Genomic DNA, 11623 nt, shown 5'->3' with positions numbered 1-11623 from the left:
TTCAAAGCCACGCCCCCTCGGGGAGGAGGAGCGCGGGGGGCGCGCGGAAGTGTGAGGAGAGGCGGGAGCGGGGCTCGTGCTGCAGGTAGTGCAGAAGCTTCGAGAAACTGTGGAGGGGTCGTGATAGAACCGTGACTGAGCCGTGACAGAACGTTTAGAGAGCACATAGAGGGGGTATGTGCTTAGCAGGGATGGAACAAGGGGAGATGGTGGTGGGGAAGGGGGAGAAAAAGCGTGAGCAGCGCTGACCCGGAATGGTGGTTCCTCTGCCCTGTCCTGAGGTAAATGGTGGAGCCTCAGGCATCTCTCGGGCTTCAGGGGGCACCTCTCCCTCCTGCTCCTTGTGGCCACGTTTCCCCTTGGTCACTAAGTCCCTGAGTGTTTCTGACGGGCAGGATTTCCATCAGAGGGCGTGGTGGGGTTGCGGTGCTACCTTCCTGCCTGGGATTCAAAAGGAATTTCTTTGGCGTTTTGCAGCTTTATAGTAATTTCATACTTTTTCCTAGGGGTAGTGAGAGAAGAAGATGGCTCGTCCTATCCCTCCTCCCATGCCTTGCCCGGTCCAGCTCGGCAGTGTGACTGGTGACTCCCTGGAAGCTCAGCTGCACGAGTATGTGAGGCAGGGGAACTATGAGAAAGTGAAAAAGATCCTGAAAAAAGGTAAAAGCTAAGTTTAGCCAAGTGCTGGCAGAAAGGTTTTCTCTCTATGCTTATATTCGTGGTAAAAAATAGCGTTTTTTGAGTGATTTGTATTAACAAAAATGGACTGTTCACGTTTTGTGGGAAGTGGCACTAATTACTGGATCGAAACTACATAAGAAAAGGAGTAAATTGAATAGTCTACTTTTAATTGTGCTCGTAAGAAAATAATTGAGCTATGGTAAAATTATAAAACTACTTAGGAAAATACTTTATAAATGGGATTTTGTAACTCTTTTGAGTGCAGTGTGGTTTACAGATGGGTATTTTTGACTCCTAGATTTTTAACCACATGGGAACGGAGGATTTTGCAAAAGAAACTTAGTGCTTGACGCTGTTTTATTTCGTGATTATTAGAAGTGTCCATGGCCGCTGCTGTCGCCAGCGCTGTCTCCGTGCGCGGGCGGGTCCGCCTCTTGCGGTCACCGGGCTCCGACAGGGGGCGCTGCTCAACCTCGTGGGGGTGGGGCCACAACTCTGATTGGCTGCGTGGCGCAGAAGATGCAAATGAGGGGGCGTGTCCCGCTCACCGCCCCGCGCGGCCGTCCCGCGGGTCGTGGGGCGCAGGCGGAGGTGTTGGGCGGCGGTCGGGAGGGTGGGGATGCCGGGGGTGTGATCGGGTTGTGCGGGGTGAAAGGTTGTGCGGGTAGCCGTGTGGTGTGTGGGAGTGCGTGTGCGTGTGGTTGTGGAGGGCGTGTTGGTGGAGGTTAAGACTATACTTTCAGGGATCATTTCTGTAGTTGGTCACTAGAGGAGAGTGATCTTCCCTGATCGGCGTCACAAGCCACGAGGAGGAGCGAGGTGTTCTCTCCTGAGCGCGAAGCGGGTGTTCGGTGCTGCTTGTGCAGGAGCCGTTCGCCATTGATGACCGTTCCCAGTCCTCTTGATGGGGACTTGGGAGGGAGAGGACACGGGCTGAGTGGTTTGTGAGCCCTTTTTTTATAAACATGTATTAAAAAAAGTCATGAGGTAATAGCAGTTGGGTTTGAATTGTAAAGAGATACAACCGAGTTTATCCATGCAGGGAGACACTGGAGTTCTGGCTGTTCAGTGTGCACTTTCATGCAGTGACAGTAAGGGCAGCCAGACAGGTTTGGATTTGGGAATTTCTGGTACGTTCCAGTCAGTATGTACTGAAAAAAAATGCATTTGGATGTTTGTTGCGACTTCCCTGGGAGTATTCTCGATCCACCTATTGGGTAGTGCAAGGTGATGTGAGTGCTGTGGGGGTGTTTCTGATGAGCAGTGTTTTATCAAATTGACAATGGGCTGGGAAGAAACTGCCCAGGAATTGCAATTCATGATGTGTGTTTGGATTCTGTGGGGCTCAAGCTGGATCTGGAGTGTGATGAGGCTTCGGTCAGGAAGAAGCTGCCTTTTTACACCGTGCAATCCCATGGAAGGTGGGATGTGTCAGGTTGGATCCTGACAACACAGGGGTACCAGCTGGGGTCCGAGGTGAGGAGAAACTGGTCAGTGTTAGGTTGACTCCATGGTGTGGAAGTCCGTGGTGCTCAGCTGGATCCAGAGATGTAGAGGATAGAGTTAATTACGGTGGTGCTCTGTGGCCATGTAATGAGTATGTGAGAGGGTGCCTGGAAGAATCGGTAGCCCCTGGAAGGCAACGCTTCCCCTTCAGAGCACCGTGCAGGACTCGCGCTGTGCTGCCCCGCATCGCTGCCCGAGACTCAAGCACGGAACGAAACGTGCATTGTATTGTAGCGTGACACCGGCACTGGGGGGCAGCCATCGGCCCCGGGGCGGGCGGGGCGCGGTGCCGGTGTCGTTTTCGTGAGGTGTATCCGGACGGCGCCTGTGATTGGCTGTGCCGGGAAAGATGCAAATGAGCGGGCGCGTCCCGCTCACCGCCCCGCGCGGCCGTCCCGCGGGTCGTGGGGCGCAGGCGGAGGTGTTGGGAGGCGGTCGGGAGGGTGGGGGTGCCGGGGGGTGTGATCGGGTTGTGCGGGGTGAAAGGTTGTGCGGGTAGCCGTGTGGTGTGTGGGAGTGCGTGTGGGTGTGGTTGTGGAGGGCGTGTTGGTGGAGGTTAAGACTATACTTTCAGGGATCATTTCTGTAGTTGGTCACTAGAGGAGAGTGATCTTCCCTGATCGGCGTCACAAGCCACGAGGAGGAGCGAGGTGTTCTCTCCTGAGCGCGAAGCGGGTGTTCGGTGCTGCTTGTGCAGGAGCCGTTCGCCATTGATGACCGTTCCCAGTCCTCTTGATGAGGACTTGGGAGGGAGAGGACACGGGCTGAGTGGTTTGTGAGCCCCTTTTTTTAGTAATGGTATCAAAAGTAGGAGAAATCTCGATTAAAAGGATGTTTTCGACACTGATAAGAGTGTTGATGGCTCAGGTTGTTTCAGTTCGTTCTCATCCGGAGTGTCCTGTCAAGTCACCAGGAGCAGTTACTGCGTGGGATTTTTACAGTCAGGGCAGGGAAAGGAGGAAGTGGCCGGGCGGGTCTGGGACTCAGTGTCTGGTGGGCTGGGGTTGGTTTACAGTGAAATGAAATACCCTGAAGCTTCTTCATACCTGGGTGTGTGAGTTAGGCTGTGGTATTCTCCAGCCACCTGCTGTGTAGGGGGGTGACAAAAGCAATGCATCCCCTTCAGGGCACCAGGCAAGAGCCAGGCAGGTGTTTTCCCTGGTGGTGTGGGGCAGGGGAGCAACAGGCTGAGACACTCATCTCATCCATTGTGTCATGAAGCCTGTAGCTGGCCTGTGTTGTGTGAGGAGAGAGGCTGGGTTGTAGTTGAGCTACAAGTGTAATGCTTCATCCAGGCACAAGAGGTGTCCCATTCAAACCGGGGTAGCCCAGATGTGTTTTCAAACATGGTTTTAACACGTTTCTGACATTCAGGTGCAAGATGATTTGTCCACTCTTTAGTGCACACACACACACACACACACACACACACACACACACTCCAGTGTTTTGCAAACCAACTCTGAGTCCATGGTGTCAATACCCATTTGCTTCTGTCTGATGCTGAGTGTCAGTTCCTTGTCTGTGATGCCAGGGTAATGTGAGGGTTTCACACAAGTGTGAGGGGCTGGGGTGCTGGCCTGGTTTCGGTAGTCCAGAGATACCTTTTTTTCTTCCCTGTGCAGCTTTTAAGATTTGGAAGAACTTCAGGATGGGGGCTGTCCCTGCAATGAGCTGAGGGGTCCCTTGGTCATGCCTGCTCGACCATAAGTATGCAAAAAGCCATTTTATGTTTTAAGAGAGTTTGTGCAATTTCATACCATGAGGACTAGCTCATACTTCGTTTAGGAACTGAGAGTTCCCTAACACTTGACCTTTTCCATCACCTCTGGGTGACCCGGAAGAAAGCAGAGACACTTGGCGTTGCCTGTAACTTCTCCGTGTCTCTGGAGGCTCTTTAGAAATCACCGTCTGACAGGTGACGTTGTGAGCTGCCGCCACCCGAGCCTGGGCTGTGCTACCGCCAGGGCCCCGTTCCTACTCCCGCAGGAGACCGAAGTTGTCACCGCCGTCGCCCACCCCATCCCCGTGGCAGCGATCGGCCCCGGGGCGGGCGGGGCGCGGTGCCGGTGTCGTTTTTGTGAGGTGTATCCGGACGGCGCCTGTGATTGGCTGTGCCGGGTAAAGATGCAAATGAGCGGGCGCGTCCCGCTCACCGCCCCGCGCGGCCGTCCCGCGGGTCGTGGGGCGCAGGCGGAGGTGTTGGGAGGCGGTCGGGAGGGTGGGGGTGCCGGGGGGTGTGATCGGGTTGTGCGGGGTGAAAGGTTGTGCGGGTAGCCGTGTGGTGTGTGGGAGTGCGTGTGGGTGTGGTTGTGGAGGGCGTGTTGGTGGAGGTTAAGACTATACTTTCAGGGATCATTTCTGTAGTTGGTCACTAGAGGAGAGTGATCTTCCCTGATCGGCGTCACAAGCCACGAGGAGGAGCGAGGTGTTCTCTCCTGAGCGCGAAGCGGGTGTTCGGTGCTGCTTGTGCAGGAGCCGTTCGCCATTGATGACCGTTCCCAGTCCTCTTGATGAGGACTTGGGAGGGAGAGGACACGGGCTGAGTGGTTTGTGAGCCCTTTATTTAATAATGGTATCAAAAGTAGGAGAAATCTCGATTAAAAGGATGTTTTCGACACTGATAAGAGTGTTGATGGCTCAGATTGTTTCAGTTCGTTCTCATCCTGAGTGTCCTGTCAAGTCACCAGGAGCAGTTACTGCGTGGGATTTTTACAGTCAGGGCAGGTAAAGGAGGACGCCATTGATGACCGTTCCCGATCCTCTTGATGAGGATTTGGGAGGGAGAGGACACGGGCTGAGTGGTTTGTGAGCCCCTTTTTTATATGAGTTTGAAAGAAACAGTTCAATTGGAATGCACACTTTGTGTAGTTATGGGTCAAACTGATGGAGGCACTTATTTGTTAGAAGTTTGGTTAAAGTATCAAAGTAGTAATCCCGTACTGCTTTAAAATAATCCATTTACACATTAATGCTGTCCTCCAGTTTAATTTGTGCTCATCCATCTTAACACTTTGCCTCTTACATTTATATGTCTTTCATTAAAACGTTGTGGACAAGAAACACATGGTTTGTATAGAAAGTTCCAGGGAAGGTGATTTGCTTTCTTTTTTTTTTCCAGTTTCTTTTAACACTGAGTTTTTGCTCTGAAGGATTCTGGTGGTTTCAGTGTTAATCAACCCGTGTCCTTCATTCAGGGTGGTGAGGAATAAGCACTCACCTCATAATCTTTTGGTGTTCTTGTAGGTGTTTTTGTTGATGCAGTAAATTCCATGGGACAGACATCTCTCTTCGTTGCTGCCTTGCTGGGTCTTGGAAAAATAGTGGACGTGCTCTTGGATAATGGCTCAGACCCTAATCAGTTGAGTGTAAAATTGTTTTTGTCAAATTGAAAAAAATGATTAAACTTTTAGTGAGTTTAATCAATATAATACAGAATATTTACCGTATATAAATGTACTTAAGACGCATGGTGCTTTTTCAGCTGAAGATCCTCAGAGGTAAACGGATGCCTAATTTTCCTTATTTCATGCTGTATGGTGGTGTTGCAGGGACAAATTGAATCCGCAAGAAAAGGATGTATGGAGACCAAACCAGGATGTAGGTTAGGGGAACAAGGAAAGAATATGCTGAACAATAATCAAAGAGATTAGTAGAGCATGTAGAACATAAGCAAACTGACACTTTGAAATATTATATCCAGGTGCAGGGAGTGGTTAAAAACAAAAGATTAATAAATTAAGGAGGCACATTGATTGTTATCTACAGGCACACTGATTGTTATCCGCACGATTTATGAGATTGTCTTTGTAACAAAAGGATGTGTAATTTGGCACATAAGCCTCATTGTAAAAAGGTATAAAAATTGAACTGAAAGTGAGGGTCTTTGGAATCCTGACTTGGGACGCTAGTCCTCAGGTTTCCCAGGCCCCGAATAAAGCACCACATAAACTGACACTCTGTTGGTTTGTGTTTTGACTACGGGCAACAGTGTTGTTTGGGAGAATGTAAATATTGTAAGTGTGATGCTTTTTTCCCCAGAAGCTCAGCTGGTGGGGTGTAGTCAGGGCAGGTTGACCCCATTTCTGCTTCAATTCTCCTCAGCCGCTGTTACGATGGGAGCACCCCAGTGCATGCAGCTGCCTTCTCAGGAAATCAGTGCATCCTTAGCAGGATCCTGGATGAAGGAGGGGATCTGAGGCTGCACAGTAAAGAGGGAAAAAGCCCTCAGTGCTGGGCCATGTCAGCTGGAAAAGAAAGCAGTGCTCAGGTATGCATGTAACACGTGTTCAGTATGTGCTAGATGTGTGTTTGCATCTTCTTCTTAAAAGTGAAGAAACCCCTGCACTCCACAGAAAAATTCCTGGCTTTTACATGCTAGGAAAAGTGGTTTAACATTATTTATCAGTGTCAGTAGTGATACTTTTAAATCCTCACAATGCAGATTATTCAGCTAGGTTTTGCTCAGGTGCAGGAGTGCATCTCTGTAGGACCCTTGTGTGTCAGTGTGCCTCAAGGAGAATGACAGGCTCAAGTTTCAGTAGTCCTCTTTCCTGTTATCACTATGCTCCTATTAAAAAGACACCTGGTAATGAAATTTTCAGTGGGTGAATGTCTTGGGAGTTAGTCATCTAGTACTTAAAGTAATCTTTCTCTTACATTTTCATGTAATTGATTATCTTTGAGTTTTTCTGTGTACCCGTTTCTGGAAATGCCTCTAAAAATTCAATTACAAGTAACAAGTTACTTTTTCAGTAGTAATGGTTTATCCATTTAAAATTATTTACCTTGTGATTCTGAACTAATTTTTTTTGTTGATTTTTCCCCCCCCTCCTGCTCCTCTTTAGATGCTGGAGTTCATACAACGTTGTAGGTTCCACATGCAGGCTGCCATTCAAAATTTTCCCTCTGATCTACTCGGCAGGGTTGGCTCATCAAAAATGCTGGTCTACAGTCCAACCAGGTTTGGTGGCCTTGTTCAAGGGTAAGAATATATTCTCAAGTACTTAGGGGTTGATCAGTAAGGACTTTTACTTCCATATTCTGTTACCATGTTAGCATTTCTTTTTGACAATACCAGAGTTAAATATGTGTTAGGAATAATGATACTTTTATTTTTGTTGTGAGAGTTTTGAATGGAAACTTGATAGTTGTAAATGTCTATGTATTAAGAGATACTCTTAAAATCACCAGTATGAAATACTGGCTTTTAGTAGGATTAAAATATTAGTTATATGAAGTAGTTCATTTCTTCAATTCTGAGGTCACTACAGATCTCTTGGAGGTGTGTTTCTGGCTGTTCAAGAGCTTTTATACCAGGTATATGTTAAGAAAAATACATACTTGTGAACAGAAAGCAATGCAGGATGACTGTATTTTTATTTTTTGTTTTTAATTGGTTGTCTTGCTTTAAAGAAATACAACAGTGTATCTACAAGGCTGAAGTTACACAACAATTTGGAATTTCAGCATCTGCCTTACACTTCCTACATGGGACGTAATCCATTGCAGCTTTTGGAATACATTATTGCAGAATTTCTCCATTTTTTTCTTTTTTTTTTTTTTGATTCACTCAGAGCCTTGGCATTTTAGTTACTCTTACTGTTAATGTTTTTTGATACTTAGAAATGTTGGCAGTCCTCTGAGAAGATTTCTGAAAGGTGAAGTAAATGCAGCCAAGAACATTTACAGCTTGGGTTTTGGCAAGGTAAGATGTATGGATAATGGTTTTTCAGACTCACAGGTTCTTCACAGCAATTATCCCACCTGTGTTCTTTTTCATTTTTAGTGCTCTCATACTGGAATGGTGGGGAAAAAAAACACATATGGAGAGCCACAGATATTCAGGCTTTCAGTCATTTATAGGCCTTATCAGAGGAAGCTGTTTTGGAACAGTCAGTAGAAACTCTCCAGTTAAATGTCAGATGTGGGAGTCCTTGGTGACTGTTTCTGCTTTCCCTATCACAGCTTCACTAGGAAGAGAAGCTTTTGACATAAATATCTTAAGCTTTCATTTTGATGCTTGGCTCATGCTCCCATTGCAGTGATTGCACTCCAGCTTTTAGTGAGCTTGCAGCAGATACTGACAGATCCTGGGACCTGTTTCGTGTTCCTTTTGGTTATGCCCTGCTGGGGGCTCAGTTTTGTCTTGCAGGTGGTGGGCATCTTGGCTATGTGACCTCTCTCCCTATTACTGGGGAAAAAGATGTGGTTCAGGCAGATGATGAGCCAATGTTTTCTTACCCTGTTGGACCATACATGATCATGAGAAAGTAAGTGGAACTGGAGGGATTTTAGTCACTCTAGGTGTGTATCTGTTAATATTAAGCAGCAAGGAGTTGTACCAGATGCCTTGTTTGGATTGTTTTCTTTGTCATTTCTGTATTCATCCACTCTTCCTGCTTGCAGTCCACTGATGAGTATCTTCTTTGGACTCCCTCAATACCTGTAGGTTGCTCTTGTCCTTTCCAGCAATATTAACCTAATTATGCTTTATTCATTGATAACTGTGTTTCAAAACAGGTTCCTTTTGTGGTTGGAAATATGTTTTTGGGGTTGCTCAGTGTTTGGTCCTTGTAGTTGTTGGGTCAGAGCTCAAGATGTGCATGTCTGCAGTGCACTTGCTTAAACCTGTGGTGAAATGAGAGTTACAAGTGCAATCTGAGCATTTTTTTAATCTCCCATGCTGTGCAGCAAGTAGTGGTGCCTCAGAGGCATCCAGAGAATTGACCAATTGGTGATTTAATCTTCCCAAGATGACCTTCAGTGAACAGAATTTTAGAGTGTCCTTGTTCTTTACCTTGAGACATGGAAAGGCAGCATCTTTGGACAGCAAAGTGTCCTGCTACATCCAGTCTTCAACGTGATGAAAAATTGGAAGGAATATATCCTATAGGCAGGATCATCAAAGTAATGCTGCTAATAGCAGGGGACAGCACCAGGGCATTTCAGAATTGTGAAATCATTTGTAAGTCATCTCATAACTGGGAAGAAAATCCTGCAGAGAACATCTTGTAGATATTTTTCTTCTCCTTGTAGCTTAATGTGGGGTGGCAGCAGAGTTACAGTGAAGGAACTCAGCTTTAAGCCCCATCAGCACTCTCGGAAACTGCACTTGGCTGATCTTCTCCTTGCAGAGCAGGAACACAGTGGGTAAGAAAGCACCTGCAGTACCAACAAGTGCTCCTGGGGTGTGGGGAAATGCCATTAACTGCAGGAGGACTGCTAAATAGTGGTAGTACTTTGTCTCTGAATAAAAAATACAAGTGTCTCTGTTCTCCTGTCTTTTCCCATTCCTTTTGCTCCCCAGTTTGTTTCAACATGTCTGGGTGAACGCTTCACTGCACACTTGGGTGGCTTGTGTATATTCTCACTGTCACTCTTTCCCTAAATGACCCCTTATCTATGTTTCTTTTAATTCTTTGGGTGTTTTAATGAAACATCAGAAGCATTCTCATGGCCAGCACTCTTTATTTCAGATCTACCTTTACAGTTTTTCTTCTTTTCCCTTTGCAGTCAACTCCGTCACGCTCGTTTGCTGCAGTTGGTGTCTGTCTGTCTGTCAAGTGACCTGGAGAAAACCCGTTTAATATATGAAAGGGTTAACTTTGGTTCCCTCTACAGCATCCTTCATGAAAGGGTGATGGAATGCTTGTTTTCTAAATAGTCACTAATTGTCAGAAAGATGTTTAGTAATTACATCTGTGTATTTGGGTTTCTGATTCCTGGCACAGTATCAGATACTCTGTGTAAGCTGATAAAGTTTGTAATTGGCAAATACTTCAATTAATGCTTAGGTGCAGTTCTATTGATTTTCTTGTTTGGTGTCAGGTTTGAAATGGCTGCTGTTAAAATCATTTAATCTCTTAATCTCCTGCATGTGGTTGTATACTGCAAGTGTGGCAAGACCAGCTTTTGCCCTTAAATACTTGGCATGTACATTTTAAACTGCCTGGGTATAAAAGTGAAGGCTGGAACTCAGGTGGGGTTCAGTGGGTTTTGGTTTGTTTTTTAATCAACTCACATGTTTTATCTATGTCATTTGATATTTTTCTTCTCCTTTCTTTGCAGTTAATTCAGTTGTTACTCTATTTTTAAACTGTTGAATGCAGGCATCTGTCAAAGGCATGAAGCTCAAGAGTTCATTCTGCTTCAGAGTGAATTTTTGTATAGTCAATGTCTGGTTTTTTTCTTAATTAGTTTTTAAGGAAAGGTGTGGTTTGGCACCAAGAACAAACATCCTTTAGCAAGAGCAATTCATCTGACTTTTCCTACCCCATTTTTCATGGGGTTTTTTTTGCTGCTTTCTGTACAGTAATATTTTAACTCTCCATCAAGCTTTAAAGAACTGAAAATCAAATTTGTCACTTCTGTTTTTTTCAGAGAACAGAATTCCCAGTGCTGCACACAGAGGTGATTTTGGGTGTGCTGCTGCAGATCTTGGATGCTCTGCGTTTCCTGCACTACCGTGGCTTTATCCACCGTTCACTTTCCTCCTATGCAATCCAAATTGTTTCTTCTGGTGAGGCAAAACTCTGCAACTTGGAATACATGATAGAGAGGTAAAGAACTTGCTTGCTTTTTTTGTGTAATGACAAAATTCAGTGTGAGATTCTGCTGAAGTGCCCCTTGATGAGGATGCCTCTTGCCTCTGAAGCAGACAGCAGAGATCCAAAGGGTGAAGAATTCCAGATTAAATCTTCTTAGGTCCATTAACTTCACCACAGACAGTATGGCAAGTTTCAGCTAGACTTAGTTTCTGAGTATTCAAAAATAGAAAGTAGTAAAGAATCATCTCTTCACTGAAATATAGGGAACTAGAACCTAATATTACAGAAGAGAGTTGAAATTCCTTTTTGAGTCATTAATTCTGCTACTGGGCTGGAAATAATTTGTTTCCTCTTGTGATGCTGAACTTGTGCTTATGGAGGCTTATCAAAAATGGTTGAAGATTCCTCACCTCACTGAATATCAGAAAAGCCAAAAAACTTTGCTGTAATGTGCCTAAATACATTTTTATGTGAAAATATTAGAAGATTTTATTTGCAGGTGTTCTGTGGCCATTTTAGGTATTGAAGCCAAAAGCAGATCAAACAAACTCAAGTGTTGCATTCTGAAAGTTACACCTTCTAGTTGAGTGCACTTTATGTCCCAATTTACAACTTTTTTGCCTTTATGCAGCAAAGATGGTGGAGAACACAGTGATCTGACACGTATTCCTGTCCCAGTCCAGCTGTATAAGTGGTGCTCTCCTGAAGTAATCCTTGAAAAAATGGTTACGGAGAAATCAGATATTTATAGCTTCTGTGCAGTAGTGCAGGAGGCCTTGACAGGTATATCTGTAGGTTTATGCTTTTGTCACCATGGTAACCCACCAAATGTTTTCAGTGCAGACTGTCAGCCCTCTAATGGCTGTTTAATTCCTGTCTGTAATGGG

General features: G+C 45.7%; 1 protein-coding gene and 3 non-coding genes across 11 annotated transcripts in view; all 4 read left to right on the top strand.

Annotated features, from left to right (window-relative positions):
* Positions 1 to 45: 45 nt before the first annotated feature.
* TEX14 (testis expressed 14, intercellular bridge forming factor) overlaps positions 46 to 11623 on the top strand; it is a 32275-nt gene continuing 20697 nt past the window's right edge. For 6 of the 8 annotated variants that reach the window (XR_011730182.1, XR_011730183.1, XM_071765537.1 and 3 more), the window contains exons 1-11: positions 46 to 174; positions 507 to 660; positions 5434 to 5548; positions 6292 to 6457; positions 7035 to 7171; positions 7813 to 7894; positions 8329 to 8459; positions 9226 to 9339; positions 9703 to 9826; positions 10570 to 10748; positions 11368 to 11519. Coding sequence is in view for 6 of the 8 variants with exons in the window: in XM_071765537.1 (XP_071621638.1) it covers positions 525 to 660; positions 5434 to 5548; positions 6292 to 6457; positions 7035 to 7171; positions 7813 to 7894; positions 8329 to 8459; positions 9226 to 9339; positions 9703 to 9826; positions 10570 to 10748; positions 11368 to 11519 (1336 nt within the window). In the remaining 2 variants the exon portion in view is untranslated. Of the gene's footprint in view, positions 282 to 506; positions 661 to 5433; positions 5549 to 6291; positions 6458 to 7034; positions 7172 to 7812; positions 7895 to 8328; positions 8460 to 9225; positions 9340 to 9702; positions 9827 to 10569; positions 10749 to 11367; positions 11520 to 11623 lie in introns of all 8 variants that reach the window. The other 2 variants (XM_071765535.1, XM_071765539.1) reach the window with 2 other exon arrangements.
* Positions 1409 to 1623, top strand: LOC139806298 (small nucleolar RNA U3). Its single transcript, XR_011730213.1, has one exon. It is a non-coding gene; the product is annotated as a small nucleolar RNA U3 (small nucleolar RNA).
* On the top strand, positions 2746 to 2960 carry LOC139806297 (small nucleolar RNA U3). The gene has a single exon (XR_011730212.1). It is a non-coding gene; the product is annotated as a small nucleolar RNA U3 (small nucleolar RNA).
* LOC139806296 (small nucleolar RNA U3) lies at positions 4524 to 4738 on the top strand. The gene has a single exon (XR_011730211.1). It is a non-coding gene; the product is annotated as a small nucleolar RNA U3 (small nucleolar RNA).

Source organism: Heliangelus exortis, chromosome 21, assembly GCF_036169615.1.
Source record: "Heliangelus exortis chromosome 21, bHelExo1.hap1, whole genome shotgun sequence".
Taxonomy (NCBI): domain Eukaryota; kingdom Metazoa; phylum Chordata; class Aves; order Apodiformes; family Trochilidae; genus Heliangelus; species Heliangelus exortis.
This window is presented reverse-complemented; position numbering and strand designations above follow the sequence as displayed.